At 42.6% G+C, this 19097-nt stretch overlaps 1 protein-coding gene across 1 annotated transcript in view; it reads left to right on the top strand.

Moving 5' to 3' along the window:
• Positions 1-4618: 4618 nt before the first annotated feature.
• Positions 4619-19097, top strand: part of Pigu (phosphatidylinositol glycan anchor biosynthesis class U) — a 90980-nt gene continuing 76501 nt past the window's right edge. Inside the window, exons 1-2 of the mRNA XM_059261711.1 lie at positions 4619-4843; positions 17588-17652. Coding sequence (XP_059117694.1) covers positions 4714-4843; positions 17588-17652 — 195 coding nt within the window. The 5' untranslated portion in view covers positions 4619-4713. The remainder of the gene's footprint in view (positions 4844-17587; positions 17653-19097) is intronic.

Below are 19097 nucleotides of genomic sequence, written 5' to 3'. Positions count from 1 at the left end.
TCAGTAGCAAACTTCTGCCCTCCGGGGATCCGCCATTGTGCTGTAAGCCTGTATTTAAGGTTTCCTCCCTCTTTCAATAAACGGCATTCGGCTGGCACCCGGCTTACAGCCGTGGCGAATGACTCGCTGTTTCTTGTCTCTATTTTTTATCCGCAGCCCCTCGCTCGGACATGGTGAACGGGTGACAGTAACGCGGGAGTTACCGTTACAGTTCTTCCCAGAGACAATTCTACTGTAAGAGCTTTTAAGTTATCTATTAAAATAGAGATGTCTCAGCAGCTTAGAGCACTGGCTGCTCTTCCAGAGGACCCAGGCTCAATTCCCAGTACCCACATGGCCATTCATAACCGTGAGTAACTCCATTTCCAAGGGATCCAGCACCATGTTCTTGCCTCTACAGGTACTGCATATACATGATGCACAGACACACATGCAGGCAAAAACCCATGTGTATAAAATAATAAAAATGTAAAATGTTTATTTAAAAAAGAGATGTAACTAACCTAACAGCTGTCTGACGTGTGTGAGGCACTGCATAAGTGCTAAGGATTTCCTTCTTCTTTTTTTTTTTTTTCCGAGATCAGGTTTTTCTGTGTAGACTTTGCTGTGCTGGAACTCACTCTGTAGACCAGGCTGGCCTTGAACTCACTGAGATCTGCCTGCCTCTGCCTCTCAAGTGCTGGGATTAAAGGCATGCACCACCACCGCCCTGCTTGTGCTAAGCATTTTACTGTGTATAGTCTTTTCATTCTTTACCATGGAGTTGATGCTACCTCAACTTCCATTTTACATAATGCAATATGCATATACCAACATCTATATTTTCAGGAAAAGAAATGTACGGACTAAATAAGCTCATGTAAAGAATATGTCACAGTGCTTGGATCCAAAGATGTGTGTCCTTCTCTATTTCTTTGTAACCTCATATGAACTTCTTGGCTATGAACCCTGAAGTTGATTTTTATATTATCCTAACATCCTGGCTAGGCAGGAAGTATAGGCGGGACAAGGAGGAGAATAAAGCTGGGAAGTGGAAGGCTGAGTGAGAAACAGCGTGTGAAGATGCTGGTAAGCCACGAGCCACGTGGCAAGGTATAGATTAATGGAAATGGATTAATTTAAGCTGTAAGAACAGTTAGCAAGAAGTCATTGTTTATGACTTAATGTTAGTTTTTGAAAGATTTGTTTTGAGAATAATCAGAGATGAAGGGATGGTGTTAACATGACAAGCTGGTCAGAAAAGACAGGGACAAGCTGACATTTTGGATGAGTCGTACAGAATGAGAAATTCATCAAAGCCAGCACAGGTAACGGATTCGGAAGTCAGGAAACAACAAATACACGAGGATCAGAAAAGAGGGCTGGAGAGACGGCTCTGGTGGAGCACACCTTTAATCCCAGCACTCAGGACGCAGAGGCAGAGAGATCTGAGTTCTAGGCCAGGCTGGTCTACAGAGCTAATTCCAGGAGAGCCAGGGCTACACAGAGAAAACCTGTCTTGAAAAACAAAGCAAAACAACATATGTTTATTTTTAATGATGGGTCTGTGTTAATAGTCTCTGTGTGGGTATGTACACAAGAGGCATCAGATCCCCTGGAGTTGGAATTACAGGGAGTTGTGAGAAACATGGTGTTGGGAGTTGAACTCAGATCTTCTGGAAGAGCAGTATGTGCTCTTAACCACTGAGCCATCTTTCCAGCCTGACTTATGTCATTCTTAAGATTTATATCTCTTCAACCTACTCCTCCAGTCCCACAGAGGTAGAGGGTATAATCTTGTCGTCACATTATATTCTCTGACACTCAAACAGGCTTGGGAACACAGTGATCTGTTGCAGTGCAAGTGTTTAGCATGTACCAGGGCCTTGGGTTTCAACCCTAGCATCAAAGGAAATAGGAAATACCTCCCCCCATCCCCCAAAAAATCCACAAATAGGCCGGGCGGTGGTGGCACACGCCTTTAATCCCAGCACTCGGGAGGCAGAGCCAGGCGGATCTCTGTGAGTTCGAGGCCAGCCTGTGTAGCTAAAGTTTTCCTGCCTGGCCCACAGTCAGGACAAATCTCTCTCACCTGCCAGTCCCACAGCCTCTCAGACTCGACCAAGTAAACACAGAGACTTACATTGGTTACAAACTGTATGGCCGTGGCAGGCTTCTTGCTAACTGTTCTTACAGCTTAAATTAATCCATTTCCATTAATCTATACCTTGCCACGTGGCTCGTGGCTTACCAGCATCTTCACACGCTGTTTCTCACTCAGCCTTCCACTTCCCAGCTTTATTCTCCTCCTTGTCCCGCCTATACTTCCTGCCTAGCCAACGGCCAATCAGTGTTTTATTGACCAATCAGCAACACATTTGCCATAAAGAACATCCCACAGCAAGCCTGGTCTCCAAAGCGAGTTCCAGGAAAGGCGCAAAGCTACACAGAGAAACCCTGTCTCGAAAAACCAAAAAAGAAAAAAAAAAAAAATCCACAAATAAAAACATCTGATACCACTCTGTTTAAAGTTCTCCAATGGAAGCTGGGTGTAGTGGGGCCTGCTCTGGGTGTAGTGGGGCATGCTCTAGTCCCAGCACTTGGGAGGCAGAGGTAGTTCTGACCTCCACATGTACTTCATAGCCTCCCCTATGCCATCAAAAATAAAAACAAAAATCTTTAAAACAAGGATTGCCATGGATTTGAGGCTACTTTAAATCATATAGAGATTGCCAGGTCATCCAGGGGGTGCATGGCAAGATCCCCATCTCAAAACACAAAAATACAAACAAAAAAAAAGGCCAGGGGCAGTGGCACAAGCCTGTAATTTTTCAGCACTTGGGAGTCAAAGACAGGAGGATCAGATGTTCAAGGACATCTTCAGATACACAGTGAACTCAAGGCCTGCCTGAGCTACATAAGTCCCTGTCTCTGAAAACCAAAACAATTGAAAATAAGAATAAATAAACTTTTCAGTGGCACATCATTTGTGCTTTGAATAACCCCCAGTTTGTTAACAACAGCCGAGGGAGCTCTGCTTGCCCTGCGTGTGTCTCTCCTTCCACAGTACATGCTATGCTCGTCCCCTGGACTTGTTCTTCGCTGTCCTCTTGTCTGGGTTGTGAGCCTTCAATGGCTGAGCCGTCTCTCCAGCCCTCTTTTCTGATCCTCGTGTATTTGTTGTTTCCTGACATCCGAATCCGTTCCCTGTGCTGGCTTTGATGAATTTCTCATTCTGTAGAACTCATCCAAAATGTCAGCTGTCTTTTCTGACCAGCTTGTCATGTTAACACCATCCCTTCATCTCTGATTATTCTCAATCATGCACTTTTTCTTTTTTAAAAAGTTTTTTTTTTGTTTGTTTGTTTTTGTTTTTATTTAAGCCGGGCGGTGGTGGTGCATGCCTTTAATCCCAGCACTCGGGAGGCAGAGGCAGGTGGATCCCTGTGAGTTCGAGGCCAGCCTGGTCTACAGAGTGAGATCCAGGACAGGCACCAAAACTACACAGAGAAACCTTGTCTCCAAAAACAAAAAACAAAAAAAAAAAAAAAAAAATTTTAATCTTTAACTGAAACAGTTTACACATTTATGGGGTACAGTATGGTATACAATGTATGTATAGCAACCATATAGGGTAACTGGCATATGACTTGAGACATTACTTGTGTTAGGAACATTCAAAAGCCTCTACTACCTATTATGAAATATTCAATAGTTTTTCTTAACCATAGTGATACTATTGATGCGCTGTTCCGTTTTCCTCATGGTTCTAAAATCTCCTGTATAATTAATTATTATAGCTAATCTTTAAGCCCTCACTTTAGCACTTCTCATACATTAACTAATGAAGAGGAATGCTGTTAATGCTTATCAATAGGCTCTCTAAGCCCCTGATGTGTTGTGTTTGCTGATTTCTCAGATGTAAACACTCCCACCCGGAGGCTTTCAAGCTACCAATCTGAACTGAGAAAAAGCAGAAGTGCATCATTTCACGGCGTTTACTACAGTAGTTGCTTTGGTTATTATTGTCAACTTTACACAACCTAGGGTCATCTGGGAAGAGGAAATCTCAGTGGAAGAATTGCCTCCATCAGACTGGTCTGTCAGATTGTCTTGATTTTGAAACTGACTGAAGTGGGAGGGCCCAGCAGGTGTGCCTGTGTTGTGCAAGAAAGCTGGCTGGGCACGAGCAGAACGGAAGGTGTGGAAGCAGCGTTCTTCCATGGTTTTAGCTTCAAGCTCCTGCCTTGAGCTCCTGCTCTGACTTCCCACGGTTAAATAACTTGCAGAAGGTCGCCGAGCTAAATATTAACCACTCCAAAAGTGTTTCCTCAGAACACAGTATCACTAGTGCCTTGAGGATGGTTGGCGTTCAATAAATACACACGCCGCACTCTTTAAAACTATAAAGGTAAACATTTTAACATTAAAAATATGCGCACGAGTGAAATTAATTCTTTAAAGTTTGTTCACGATCTCAATGAAATTAGTATAGTATTTTCCCTTCTTTTCGGTGAGCAGAAGCGTAGTCCAATCCTTTGCTACAAGTTTGACACAGCCTGCTTTCCGTCGTCCCGCCGCAAGGCTTTCTGGGAGTAGTAGTCTTCAGGTCGGCGGGCTCCGGCAGCAGCAGCTGCGCTCGCCCGACCGAGGTACTACAGTGTGGCGCGCAGGTCTTGAGGCTCTTCCGCATTGCCTTTTGCCCTCCCCGCCTGCGTGCCCGCCTCAGTTATCATGGCGGCTCCCTTGGCCCTGGTGCTTGTGGTGGCCGTGACCGTGAGGGCGGCCTTGTTTCGCTCCAGTTTGGCCGAGTTCATTTCAGAGAGGGTTGAGGTGGTGTCCCCACTGAGCTCTTGGAAGAGAGGTGAGGCCACCGGCTGGAGTGGGCCGGTCTGCACTGTCCCAGGCGCGGTGAATTGAATGGGAGGTGGAGGCAATGGCACAAGCGCGCGGTTCTGAGCAGACTGACCCGCGTCTGGGGTCCTTCGCGAGCTGAGGGCGGAGCTATGGTGCGGAGGATGGGGTGTAGAGGAGGTGTGGAGTGTGAGCCCCGCTACCCGAGGGGTGGGTATCCGAGGGGGCGTGTCCCACGATCCCGAGTCAGGCAGCGGGATCCGCGGAAGGATGGACACCCGAAGGTGCTGTGTGCATTGGATCTGATGGACTATTAGGGTTTGGCAGCGGTGTTCCATCGAATAGCATAGTGGAGGGGGTGGGGTGGGGGGGCCGAGGGAACCAGTGCTTTTGCAAGAAAGGCATCTGTGTACTGAAGTCACTTCTGCCCAATCTAGGACTCTCAGTGCAGTTTTTCTTAGTTTTTGTCTCTTTAAAATATGTATGTATACGTTTTACCTTATTGCATGCTGTCCCCTCCAACAAGACAAAGAAATTTGGCTGAATTTGGCTGAAGGAGCCACAAGCCAGTAGAGGAAATGAACATGTTTTTATAATAGTTTCCTTAGCGTCTGACCCTGAGTAAACTCTCTTTCGTTTTCCAGAATGGACTAACGAAGAACTAGAGTTTGGAAAAGGTTAGAAAAAGGGCAAGTTCCAGGTTGCAGAAGGCAACGAGGATCATCAAGAAATACCCGAGGATTTGAAATACCTAGAGTAGAGAAGATCTATGGGTTAGGTTAGGGCTACAGTGTGGGGGTGTTGTGTGCCTGTGGTGTATGTTCAGAAGCTAAAGGAGGATGCTGGGTGTCCTGTATCACTCTACCCTTTATTCCCTGAGACAGAGTCTCTCTGAACTGGAAGCTGTTTCCACTGGGCTGTATGGCCAAAAGCTCGGGAGGTTTTTGCCTGTCTCCACCCTTACGATGCTGGAGTTACAGGCATCTGTGACTATGACTTTTTTTTTTTGGACATGAGTTGGGGGATTTGAATCAGGTCTTCTTGCTTGCATATCGAGTGCCCTTACCCACTGAACCATCTGTCCAGATCAAGTTTAAGTCTTTAAACAAAACAAAAACTGAAGTACATTATATAGCTAAAGCACATTTAAGTGTAGATGGAACTTAGTGAGTTTTTATGAACCATATGTTCACGGATAGCCAGTGCCCAGATAAAAAATGTTAACACCCTAGAAGTCTCTGTAGCCTTGCACTTTGTGTATTATTTGTTTTTGAAACAGGATCTCTTCTTCAGCTCAGGATGTACTCAAATTCATGGTGACCAGCCTTCAGGTGCTGGGATTGTGAGCCCCCACATCTAACTTTATCCTCAAACTTTAGTATCACTTGCTGTCATGAACTTTTTTTTTTAAACATTTATTCTTCCTCTACATGCTTTGTATTAAGACTATTTCCCTGAGCTGGGCATGGTGGCATGTAATCCCAGCACTTGGGAAGCTGAGACAGGAACATCTCAAATTTGAAACCATCCTAAGCTCCTTATAGAATTCAAGGCCAGCAGAGCCACATAGTGAGGCTGTGTCTAAAAAACAAAAACCAAACAGTATTTCCCCTCTTACATAATAATTATTCGTTTAGATCTGGTCTTCCTATAGTATTACGAGCTTCCTGGAGAACTGTTAGATTTATGCCTAAATTCCTTGATGCCTTCCATAGGACAGGTTTGTAGTTAGTGACTACTGGATAATGTGGAAGAAATGGAAGCATAAGCTCTTATTTACAGGGTAGAAAAATTTAAAGATGAGGCAACATTGTTTATGGTTTCTAGAATCTTCGGAAGAATTTGAATCTTTCTCTGCTCTGCCATTTACTTCCTCTGCGACTTCTTGTCTGTGAAACAGGACACTAAATGAGATAATCCATGTTGAAGCTTGGCACAATAAAGCCCAAAATATCAGTTCTGAGGTCTTGAGTTTAGGTACTAGAACAGGGTGACGTTGACTGAGCTGAGTAGGTGAGTCAGAAAGGCTAGGGCAATAAGTGTGTGGTATGTGTGTTATAGTATAACATTCAGAGGTTTAGATCTCCATAGCCTAGGTTCAGTATCTAGGCTAGAGAGAGTTGGTAGTTGTCTTAGTTAGGGTTTCTATTGCTCTGAAGAGACACCATGACCACAATAACTCTTATAAAGGAAAACATTTAATTGGGGTGTCAGCTTACAGTTTCAGAGGTTTAGTCCATTATCATCATGGTGGCATACAGGCAGACATGGTGCTGGAGAAGGAGCTGCTACAAGTTAATATGTAGACAACAGGAAGTAGACTGTGTCACTGGGAAGTAGCTTGAGTAAAGGAGACCTCAAAGCCCACCCCCATGGTGACACATTTTCTCCTACAAGGCCACGCCTACTCCAACAAAGCCACGCCTACTCCAACAAAGCCACACCTAATAGTGCCACTCCCTTTGGGGGCCATTTTCTTTCACAGTAATCACACAGCATTTGCATTTCATTAACAAAGGGCAGTTATTAGTTCATTTTAAGGAGAGGATACAGTATCTGTCACTTATATTTATAGTTCTTTAGGTGAGGTGGTTTTAAAAGGAGAGGATACAATATCTATCACTTATATTTACAGTTCTTTAAGTGGGGTGGATTTAAAAGTAGGTAATTGTGCCAGACATGGTGTCTCATAGTTGTAATCCCAGCATGTAGAGGCTGAGGTAGGGGATTCATTAGGAGTTAGAGGCTAGTCTGGGCTATATAGTGAGTTCTGGGTCAGCTTGGGTTACAGAGTAAGATGTCTCAAAACCAAACAAACAAGCAGGTGATTGTATTAAATTCTAACTGCTAGGCATTTAAAGATAGTGAAGTAGGGCCAGATGTGGTGACACACGCCTTTAATCTCAGCACAGGAGGCAGAGGCAGACAGATCTCTTGAGTTTGAGGCCAACCTAGTCTACAGGGCTAGTTCCAGGACAGCCAAGGCTACACAGAGAAACCCTGCCTCAAACAAACAAACAAACAACAATGTGTACACAATGTATGTGCAGGTGTGTGTAGACTGGATTTGATGTTAGGTATCTTCCTTGATTGTGCAGCACCTTATTTTTTAAGAAAGGATGTACTGATTTGCTTTCTGTTGCTGTGATAAACACTGTCCAAAACCAACTTGGGGAAGAAAGAGTTTATTTGGCATACAGGTTACACAGTCCATCATTGGGGGAAGCTGAGGCAGGAACCTGAAGCAGAAACTAAAGCAGAGACCACAGAGGAAAGCTGCTTACTAACTTGTTTCTCCTTACTGGCTTGTTCTGCTAACTGTCATGTACAACCCATCAGTCCTACATCAATAAGCAATTAAGAAAATACCTCACAGACATGCCCACAGGTCATTCTGGTGGAGGCAGTTTCTCAGTTGAGATTCCCTCTTCCTAGATATGTCCAGGTTTTTGTCAGGCTGACAAAAAACATGACATAGGGTCTTTTGCTGAACATGGAGTTCACTGATTCAGCTAGGTTAGTGGTCAGTGAGCCTTAAGATCCTCCTTTCTTTGCCTGCCTGGCACTAGGATTACAAGCTTTTTAACATGGGTACTTTACCAACTAACCATCTCCTTGTTCCCTGTTTTTTTGAGGCTGAGTCTCATGTATCCCAGGCTGGCCTGAACTCAACAGTTGAGGATTACCTTGAGGTTCTGAACTGCTTACCTCCACCTCCCAAATGCTAGGATTAGAGGTGTGTGCCACTGTGTTTGGTTTTATGTGGTGCTTGGCATTGAACCCTGGATTTCTTGCATACTAGGAAAGCACTCTACCAGTTGAGCTGGGTCCCAGCCTACCTGATGGGTTTTTAAGTTAGGGTATTATTATTTGCTCTTTTGTATGTAGATGGTAATGATGATGATGCCTCAGATCTATAATCCAACACCTGAAAGCTGAGGCAAAAGGAGTGCCACCAGTATAGTCCAGCCTGAGCTACAGAATGAGACCTGTCTTTAAAAAACAGAAACAAAACCACCACTGTAGGCAGAGTTTTCTTGTCCTGGCAGCTGCTTCCAGATTATTACACAGAGGCTTATATTAATTATAAATGATCGGCCAATAGCTCAGGCTTGTTACTAGCTAACTCTTACATTTTAACTTAACCCATATTTCTTATCTACCCTCTGACAAGTGGTGGTACCTTTTCTCAGTACGGCAGGCTCATCTTCTGCTTCCTCTGTCTCTGCTGTCGACTCCTCTGGCTCCCCCCTGCCTCATCCCATCCTTCTCAGTTTGGCTTTCCCACCTAATTTTATTCTCTTCAGCTATTGGCCAGCCAGCTTGTTTATTAAACCAGTCATAGCGACGTATATTCACACAGCATACAGGATTATTCCATAGCAACCACTGCCACCACCACCAACAAAAAAACAACAAAACCCCCGAAAACCTAGGGCTGGGGAAATAGCTTCATGAGTACAAGTGCTTGCCATGCAAGCATAAAGACCTGAGTTCAAATCCCATAATCCAGGTAAAAGCTGCATGCATGGTGTGAACATCTGCAATTCCAGTAATCTTACCGGGTGATAGGAGACAGAGAACAGAGAATCCCTGGAATCTTGAGGGCCAGCTGGCCTGGCATATGTGTAGAGTGTAGCCCCAAGCTGGCCTGGGTGAGCTGTTAGGCCTAAAAACCATATCCTGGGTTGACATACTTCAGTTAACAAGGAAAGTTAGCCAGAATTGGAACTACAGAAGCAAAAAAGCAGGCTGGTATGTTTAGAGACTTTCCCAGAACTATGGACTTTGATGGATTAGGCCTTTGTTTTCATTTTTGGCAGGTGGTAAAATAACACTGTCTATGTGCTCAGTTTTACAGCCTGAATGGTACTTCGATCGTGGAGTCAGGTGTATTAAGGTCTGGGGCCCTCTTAAGGTCTGGGGCCCTGTTACACATACATTCACATGATACATACGTGAAAATAAATAAAACAGAAAGAAACAAATGGGCTGACATGATAGCTCAGCAGGTGAGGTTGTTTACTGTCAAGCCTGATGATCTGAGTTTGAGCCTCAGAACTCACATGGTAGAAGGAGAAGAATTGATTCCCAGTTTTCCTCTGACCTTCAAATGTATGCAGTCACACACACACACACACACACACACACACACACACACACATTGTAAATGAATGTTAAAAAAAAACAACAACCCACTTAACAACAAAGATTTAGAGTTATAGTTCAAAACTGTTTATGTGTGGATTATGTTTGTTATGTGGATGGGTAGGGGTGTGTGTGTGTGTGTGTGTGTGTGTGTGTGTGTGTGTGCCCACATTTGTTATTTGGTTCCCAGTATCTTCTATTATCCTCTACCTTATTTATTTATTATTTTAAGATATACCTACACACCATATGCATACATATACATAATTAAAAATAACTCTTCTCCCCTTGGTTTGTACATAGTTGAGCTGAGCTTGGTGGCTCATACCTGTAATCCTAGTACTTAGAAAGCTGAGGTAGGGTTGCTGTGAGTTTGAGATCATCTTCAGATATATAATAACTTGTGGTTATATATATATAATATATAATGAGTGTCAGATAGGTGGTTGACAGTGTGAGACACTGTCTCAAAAAAACAAAACTAAATGAAAAAAAATGGAAGGTCTCTAGGTCTGGGTATGTTGTTCAGTGGTAGATTACTTAACCTACAGTTACGGGACTCTGTGTTCTACCTCAACACAGCAGAAAACCAACCAACCAAACAAACAAACCCCACCCTATTCCAAAATATTAATTAGATAATAATCTCTTCAAGGAAGGAAGAAATATTCTAGCCAGGTGTGGTGTTGCATACCTGTACTCCCCACTTCTGGAGGCCTAGACAGGGATTTCAAGTTTAAGGCCAGCCTGGGCTCTATAACAAGATCCCATCTCAAAAGAGAGAGTATTTGGTGTCACTCCTCTGCTGTACTTTATAAATTTGATTTTAAATAAAATACTACATGAAAAAGGATATGAAAAAGCTCATTGGGTCTTTGGGTTTTTCTTCAGTTTTGCCTTTTAAAATATTTAATTGTTATTTGCTTGAAATAGTCTTTGTAGCCAAGCATGGCCTCCAATTAGTTATGTAGCCAAGAATGACCTTGAGCTCCTGATTTTCCTGCCTCTAGGATTACAAGAATATGTCACACCCAGGTGTTTTGTGTGTGTGTGTGTGTGTGTGTGTGTGTGTGTGTATGTGGGTGGTGCTGGAGGTCAAACCTAGGTACTTGCCCATCTTAGTCAAGGGTTCTACCCCTGAACTACAAGCCATGAGTTTTTACTTTTTCTTCTCAGTCTTTGGTTAAACCTATTTTAGCCAACCTAGGCTACATGAAACTGTCTGACTATGACCCCCAAAAGAAAAAAACATCTAAAAATTTTCTAGCCTTATAGTATTGGCACATTGTTATATAAGTGTTAGAATCTGGCAGGTTGATTAATTCTTTGGTTGTTGTTTCAAACAGGGACAGACATCCTCATTTAATATTTTTTAGGTCTTATTTTAGGTCCTTGTTTACAAAGCTTTGCTTCATTTTATATTCTCGTTTTATCACCATATCTTTTACTTTTTAAATTTGCTAATACCTGATGAAGATCTTTGTGAGTGTCAAGCCACCAGGGATTGGGCTAAGAAAAGGCCTTAATCTTCCTCAGCTCCCCTGAAGCATTTGGCCTTCAGGGTGGCAAGCTGCTTGGAGAGCCTCCTTTCTCCAGAACTTTGTAGAAGCCCAGTCATACCATGTCAGGGATGGCAGCTCTGGTCTTGATGTGGGCAACATTTACCCATGTCTGCTCGCTGACCAGTGTCCAGAGTTCCTGAGGTTGACAGTTGGGCAGAAGCTCTGGTTCCTCTTTAAGTGATAATGCCTTATACCAGCTCTCCCAGACCATCTGGTTGATATATGTCAAGTTGATCCTAAGTGCTTCCCTACTTACTGATGCTATGTGGCCAAATGTGGCCATGGCTGTAGCTCATGTGGCCATGAAGTGTCTGGCTTTTCCTCAGCAGGATGGTAGCAGGAAGGCCTGAGGTTGTTCAAGTTAGAAGGAGAGAATAGACTCCTTCTAATTGTCCTCTGACCTACACACACACACACACACACACACACACACACACACACACACAGAGAGAGAGAGAGAGAGAGAGAGAGAGAGAGAGAGAGAGAGAGAGAAAATAAGTGGAATTAAAAATTAAAGAACATTTGGAAAGGAAAGAGTAAATGGGAACTTCATGTTTATAAAAGTATTTCTTTTTCCAGGCTAGCCTTGAACTCAAAGATCCCAATGTCTCTGCTTCCTGAGTGTTAGGATTACAGGTGTATAATGTATGTCTGGCTATAAAAGTATTTTAACCTTCTTCCTTTTTGCTGTACTCCTGATCTTTTTGTTTGTTTGTTTGTTTTGGTTTTAGGGTTTTGAGACAGGGTCTCACTATGTAGACCAGGCTGACCTCGAACTCATAGAGATCTGCCTGCCTCTGCCTCCCAAGTGCTGTGATCATTCTTGGGTCTCACTGTAGCCCAAGCTGGCCTGGAACTCCATAAATAGTACTAGGCAGCCTAGAACGTGTAGTAATCTTGCCTCTGCCTCCTGAGTGCTAGGATTACAGGCCTAAGCCACCATGTTTAGTCTGATTATTTTTAAGACATTGAATGAATCTTTCATAGAGTCTGAAGAGAATTTGGGTACTCTTTGGCTTGAGGTGAGAAATACACACTGTGGGCCCTAGGAAAGTTTTCATACATGTGCACTAAAATAATAGAAGGGACTAAAGGAGTTAATCATAAAGCCGAACGTATTCAGTGGAAATATCTGCATAATGAAATCTGTTATACTGTGTGTTAAGTTTAAAAATCAATATTCTGAGTTTGTGCCTTTCTTATGTATTTTAATGTTACAATAAAGAGTGGTGTTTTTATAAATTTTTTTATATGAGGTTGACTTTCCCGCCAGATCTGTTTTTTCTTTTTTCTTTTTTCTTTTTTTTTTTTTTTTTTTTTTGAGACGGGGTTTCTCTGTTTAGTTTCGGTGCCTGTCCTGGATCTTGCTCTGTAGTCCAGGCTGGCCTCGAACTCAACAGAGATCTGCCTAGCTCTGCTTCCCGAGTGCTGGGACTAAAGGCTTGCGCCGCCACTGCCCTGCTCCCGCCAGATCTGTTATCCATGAAATAATATGATGATGTATATCACCAGATACCAGAGCCACATTCTAGGCACTTGCCAGAGAATCTTCAAACAAGTTTACTGATGCACAATATCTAGCAAAAGTATCTCAGAGAAAGGTGTAGAGTCTGCCCTCTAGCTACTTGCTTGAAAACCTCGCTGGATTAAATGGGAATGTGGAACCCGATGTTTCCAGACAGCCTCATACTGTCTGATTCCCAAAGGATTGCTTTTACTGCTGTGGTCAGGTGTCTTTGACTTACACTGAGGGAAGTCTTGTGAAGTGGGCTAATGAATCCTCTTCTTGGGTCTCCGGTAAAGCTGTTAGTCAGAGTTTAATAGCTGTCTTACAGAGCGACCTCTATGCTGCTCCTTGAGGGCTATTTCTTTCTGGTCCCAGTAGAAAGGACCAGTTACAGTTGTCTCTGTAAATATTTATATATTTGTTTACTCCACGTGTACGCACATGTATACATGCACATACATGTGCTCAGAAGACAACTTGTGGTAGTTGGTCTTCTTCTTATACCATGTGGGTTCCCAGGATTGAACTCAAGTCATCCAGCTTGGCAACAAGAGCCTTTACCTGGTTAAGGGGTCTGGCCAGCCCCGGTTAAAATTGTCTTGCACAATCAGGCTTTAAAAAAAAAATGATGCTGGGCAGTGGTGGCACACGCCTTTAATCCCAGCACTTGTGAGGCAGAGCCAGGTGGATCTCTGTGAGTTCGAAGCCAGCCTGATCTGCAGAGCGAGATCCAGGACAGGCACCAAAGCTACATGGAGAAACCCTGTCTCGAAAAACAAAAATAACAACAACAACAAAAATCATCTTAATATTTATTTTCTTAGGTATTTCTTTTTTTGTCCTTCCTTCCTTCCTTCCTTCCTTCCTTCCTTCCTTGTTTGTTTTGAGAAAGAATCTTACGGTGTAGCCCAGGCTGGCCTTAAACTTAAGATCCTCTTGCTTCAGTCTCTGAGTGCTGGTATTACATGTATAAAATGTCATAATTAAGCCTATTCTTTTTGTGTATTTGATGTTAATAAAATTTCTTTAAAAATTTTATAAAATCATGTCATATTTTACATGCTATATTACTATCTGCTTTTCTTTCAGCATTCTGTGGACAGCTTTCCTTCAGTGAACGTAGCTCTGTAGTTTTTGTTTTGTTTTGTTTTTTTTGACAGGGCTTCTCTGTCTAGCCTTGGCTGTCCTGGTACTCCTTCTGTAGACCAGGCTGGCCTTGAACTGATAGAAATCAGCCTACCTCTGCCTCGCTAGTGTGAGGATTAGAGGTGTGTGCCACCACCGCCAGCTGAGGGAGAGGATTCTTTTCTTCCAGTTTAGGATCTGATGATCAAACTCAGGTCATCAATCTTGGCAGTATAACCTGATCAACTGAGCCATTTTGCCAACCTTGAAATATTTTAGTTTTCAAAAGAGTTGCAAAGGGGCTGGAGAAATGGTTCAGCAGTTAAGAGTATTTAGTGAGTCGGGTGGTGGTGGCACATGCCTTTAATCCCAGCACTCGGGAGGCAGAGCTAGGCGGATCTTTGTGAGTTTGAGGCCAGCGTGGGCTACAGAGTGAGTTCCAGGGTAGCTAGGGCTACACAATGAAACCCTGTCTCAAAGAATTAAAAACAAAAAACATATAAAGAAAGTACTTATTGGTCTGTCTGAGTACTAGAGTTTGGATCACAGCATCGACATCAGGTAGTTTATAAACACCAGCTTGAAGAGATCTGGTAACCTCTTCTGGCCTCCATGGGTACTTATAAGCACATGTATACACACACACACACACACACACACACACACACACACACACGCACGCGCGTGCGCACACACACACACACACACACACACAGAGTTGCAAAAATAAAGTTTCTGTTTACACTATACCCGTTATTATTGTAATTTAGTGGCTTCAGTCGATCAGTACTGTTAGTATGTATAACTTATTAGGATTGTACTGCTTCCCTTTCATTGTCCAGTTTCTGGCCTAATGTTCAATCCATGACCTCCTTTTGGCATTTAGTGGTTATATCTCCGTAGTGACTACCATCTGGGACACTTCCTGTGATTTAAAATTTTAAGAGTCCTGGGCAGTTATTTGCCTGTCTTTTGGTTGTCTGATAATTTTCCATGATTAGGTGGAGGTTATGGGTTTTTTGTTAGTTTGTTTTTGTTATTATACCACATTGTTGGCATGAGGACTCCAGAAATGTTCTTATCACTACATCAGTGAATTATGAGATATTTAATAATTAATATAGCTAACATATTGATGATATTTTAATGGATCTTCTGATTAAAGCAGGGAATATGAGGTCTATATGAAATTATTACTTTTCCCCTTGAAAACACTTTGTTTTTCACACTTTTATCCACTAACTTTAGCATCCACTAATGACGTTTGCCTTCAAAACCATTCTGTTGGTCATTCAGCTGATGACTTTCTGTTCCATCTTCCATTCTTCATTTCCTACCCTTTGTGTCCTGATGTTGAACTCAGACCCTCCTTCATGCTCTGCATGTTGCCCTGTTGTTCTACCACATACCCAGCCTTCCTACACGGGATACTGAGCATTCCATATAAGGAGAGCGTTTCTTCTTCTTCCATTTACTTATTTATTCAGTTCTTTACAACATAGTTTTAATGCTTAATATATCAGTATATAATATATATTAATATATATACTGATATATTAAGTATATATAATATACTTAATGAAACCCTATATATTATATAATATGATATAATATATACGAATATATATTAATGTATCAGTAGATGATCTTTATTTAAATAAATCTCCATTAATCAATGTTGGGATTATTTTCAAGTTTTTATTAAGTGGGACTGGAGGGATGGCTCATCAGTTAAGAGCACAGCCTGCTCTTCCAGAAGACCCAGGTTCTAATCCTGGTACCCACTTGTTGGCTCACAACCATCTGTAACTCGGTTCTAGAGGATCTGATGCCTCCTCAGAATCAGGCACAAATGTGGTGCACAGACACACACACAAGCAAAACATCCACACACAGAAAATAAGAAATGATTACTCTGAGTGCTGTACTGCATATATTGTATCAGGCACTTGATCAGTTGTTCCCTAAGGTAATGTACTTTAAGAATTATCATTTGGGGCCAGGCATGGTAGCATGTGCCAAATTTAATCCCAGCATTGGGGAGGCAGAGGCTAGTGGATCTCTGAGTTCAAGGCCAGCCTGGTCTATGTAGTGAGTTATGAGTCAGCTAGAGCTACATAATGAGACCTTGTATAAAAACCAAAAATTATCATTTTGTGTGCGTGATATAGCTCACAGTGGAGTGCTTGCCTAGTGTGCACAAGTTCTCAAGTTCAGTCCATAGCGCCAAACCAGCTGAACCCAAACCCCTCAAACCAAAAAGCAAACATTTTAAGCTGGACATGGTGGTATATCCTGTAACCCTAGAACTTGGGAGGTGGGGGCAGGAGAGTTAAAGAGTTTAAGGTGATTCTTGGCTGCACAGGAAGTTTGAGGCCAGACTGAACTGATCTGGACAAACAAAAGTACCATCTTAGCTGGGCTTGATGGCCAGCTCCTATAATTCCAACACTTTGGTGGGGGAGCACTAAGGCAGGGGGATTGCAATCTTGAAGTCAATCTTCCCTACATGTAGATATTCTGCCACAAAACAAAAACCTAGCTAAACAACCATTACTGACTCCCCCCACCCCCCAAAAATCCAAATGCAATCCCCCTCTTCCTTCCCCGTCCCCTGTGAGGTTAGGATTAAAGGCACACAGCTAAAAAGTAATATTAGTCTAGAAAAATGACACAGATGTCACCGAAGCAGGTGGCAGAAGAGAGTGACTGCCCATTTCACTAACCCGGGCAACATTATTTTACCTGGTGTTGATTTGTTAATTGTGCTTTGGAATAGGGTAGAATATACATAAAAGAAATGCTTTAGAGTTGGTGGAGGTTACAGAGAGGTAGGAGAAGTTTGTAGTTTTTTTTTAATGTATTTAATTTTATTTTTTAAATTACGTGTGTGTGTGTGTGTGTGTGTGTGTGTGTGTGTGTGTATGTGTATCTGTGTGGGAGTATGTGTATGCTAAGTGCAGAAGTCAGAAGAGGGTGATGGGTTCCCTGGAGCTGGAGCTACTGCCAGTTGTGAGCTGCTTGATGTGGGTGTTGGGAATTGAACAGGGGACCAAGAACAGTATGCACCCTTAATTGCCAAGCCATTTCTCCAACCTCAGAAGTTTACAGTTTAGTGTAAAGCTTTCTCATAATGAGTATTGCTCATGATGGAAAGAACTGCTTTGTATGGAAGAATTTTCCATTTTTGGAAATTGTGTGTGTGTGTGTGTTATTCTTTGAGAATTTCATACATATGTACAATCTTGATACTTTTTCCAAATCAAGACCTTCAGCCACTTGCTTGACCTGAGGTAAAGGGATTAGATAAACTCAGGCATTCCTTGGTCCTAGGAATATGTTGACAATTTAGTTTATGATCATTTGCTGTTGTCTCTAAAGTCTGAGTGAACTTGTATTTCTTCCTTTTCAGTGGTTGAAGGCCTTTCACTGTTGGATTTGGGAGTGTCTCCATATTCTGGAGCAGTATTTCATGAAGTAAGTGTTGTATTTTCTTTTCTGGCACTGAGAGTAGTTTATAGTCCTGGATACCAAAGCCTGAGCTCTGTTTGGTACAAACATTTAAAAACTTTTTTTGATAGGAATAGCCCGTTGTAGACATTTTCTGCATAAGAAAGATGTTTCACAATTACAGGGAAAATGATCCAGGTTAGGATTTTAAAAAGTTGGGAGGGGAGGAGGGAGGGAGATAGGGAGGGAGAGAGAGGGAGGGAGGGAGAGAACAACTTTCAGGAGTCAGTTCGCTCACATTGCTGAGGGCAGGGTCTCACCAGCCTAGCTGGCAGTGAAGCTGCTGGGTGCTGCTCCTGTCAGGCAAGCTGAGATTCCTGATGCAGCCAGCTTTCTGCAGACTCTGGGGACCAAGCTCAGTTTGTTAGGCTTATGCAGCAAGTGCGTTTACCTGCTGAGCTGCCTTGCTGGCTTATGGGAGTGTATGAGGCTTCTATAGAAATTATTATTATTATTATTATTATTATTATTATTATTATTATTTTACTGTTCTTTTTTTTGGAGGGGGACAGAAAGTTGATTTCATTAGAATATAGTACTGTTATCATTCTTTTTTTTTTTTTTTAATGCTGAATGCCATTTATTGAAGGAGGGAGGAGGTCTTAAATACAGGCTTACAGCACAGTGGGAGAACCCCAGAGGGCAGAAGTTTGTTCGATGTTTTACAATCTTGCATCTAAGCTGTTAACACCCATTATGCAGGATACACAGACAAGGAACTTCCCTTAAGCATTCAGGAGGGTGAAACCTGGGAGGGAATTAGCATAAGGGGGATATCAAGGTCAAGGTCAGCAAGCAAGGCAATAGTTACCCAAAATGGGGGCCAGGGACCTATAGGTCCCCCTTTTACTAATAAATGAGCTTCTGACTTAGGTTGCGTGGGATATCAGCATGTCACCTTACCCATCAAGGAGATGCCTGCCCAGGCCACACAGGCACTCTGTCTTAGGTTGGTGAGCGCCCCCCAGACATTACCCGTCTCTGAATACTCATTATCATATAGGCTCAATCGTGTGTGAGCTGCAGAGTTAACTGCTGCCAAAGATCTCAAAGTGGCGCTGGGCTTGCAATCTGTGTGTTCGACACATAAAAGACCAACAGAAGTCCTAACCCACCCATAGCCAGTAGGCTAAAGGCAACTGAGCCATTCCCTTCCTTAACGAGCCTTACTGCAAATTGGAGTCCTTGTAAGATGGTATCCCAAAAGCAAATGGTTCTTGAGTTTATAAATTTATAATTTAGAAATTACTTTTAATGTCAGCTTTTTTTTCTGATTCCAGAGTTTTTATTGATATATTGATATTAGAATAACTTAGATAAACACATCAATGCACTTCCTCCAACATGGCCACACCTACTCTAACAAGACCACAGCCCTTAAGAGTGTCTCTCTGGCCGGGGCGGTGGTGGCA

This window comes from Peromyscus eremicus, chromosome 4 (assembly GCF_949786415.1).
Source record: "Peromyscus eremicus chromosome 4, PerEre_H2_v1, whole genome shotgun sequence".
Classification (NCBI taxonomy): Eukaryota; Metazoa; Chordata; class Mammalia; order Rodentia; family Cricetidae; genus Peromyscus; species Peromyscus eremicus.
The sequence above is the reverse complement of the archived record's forward strand: the minus strand, read 5'-3'. Positions and strand labels throughout refer to the sequence as shown.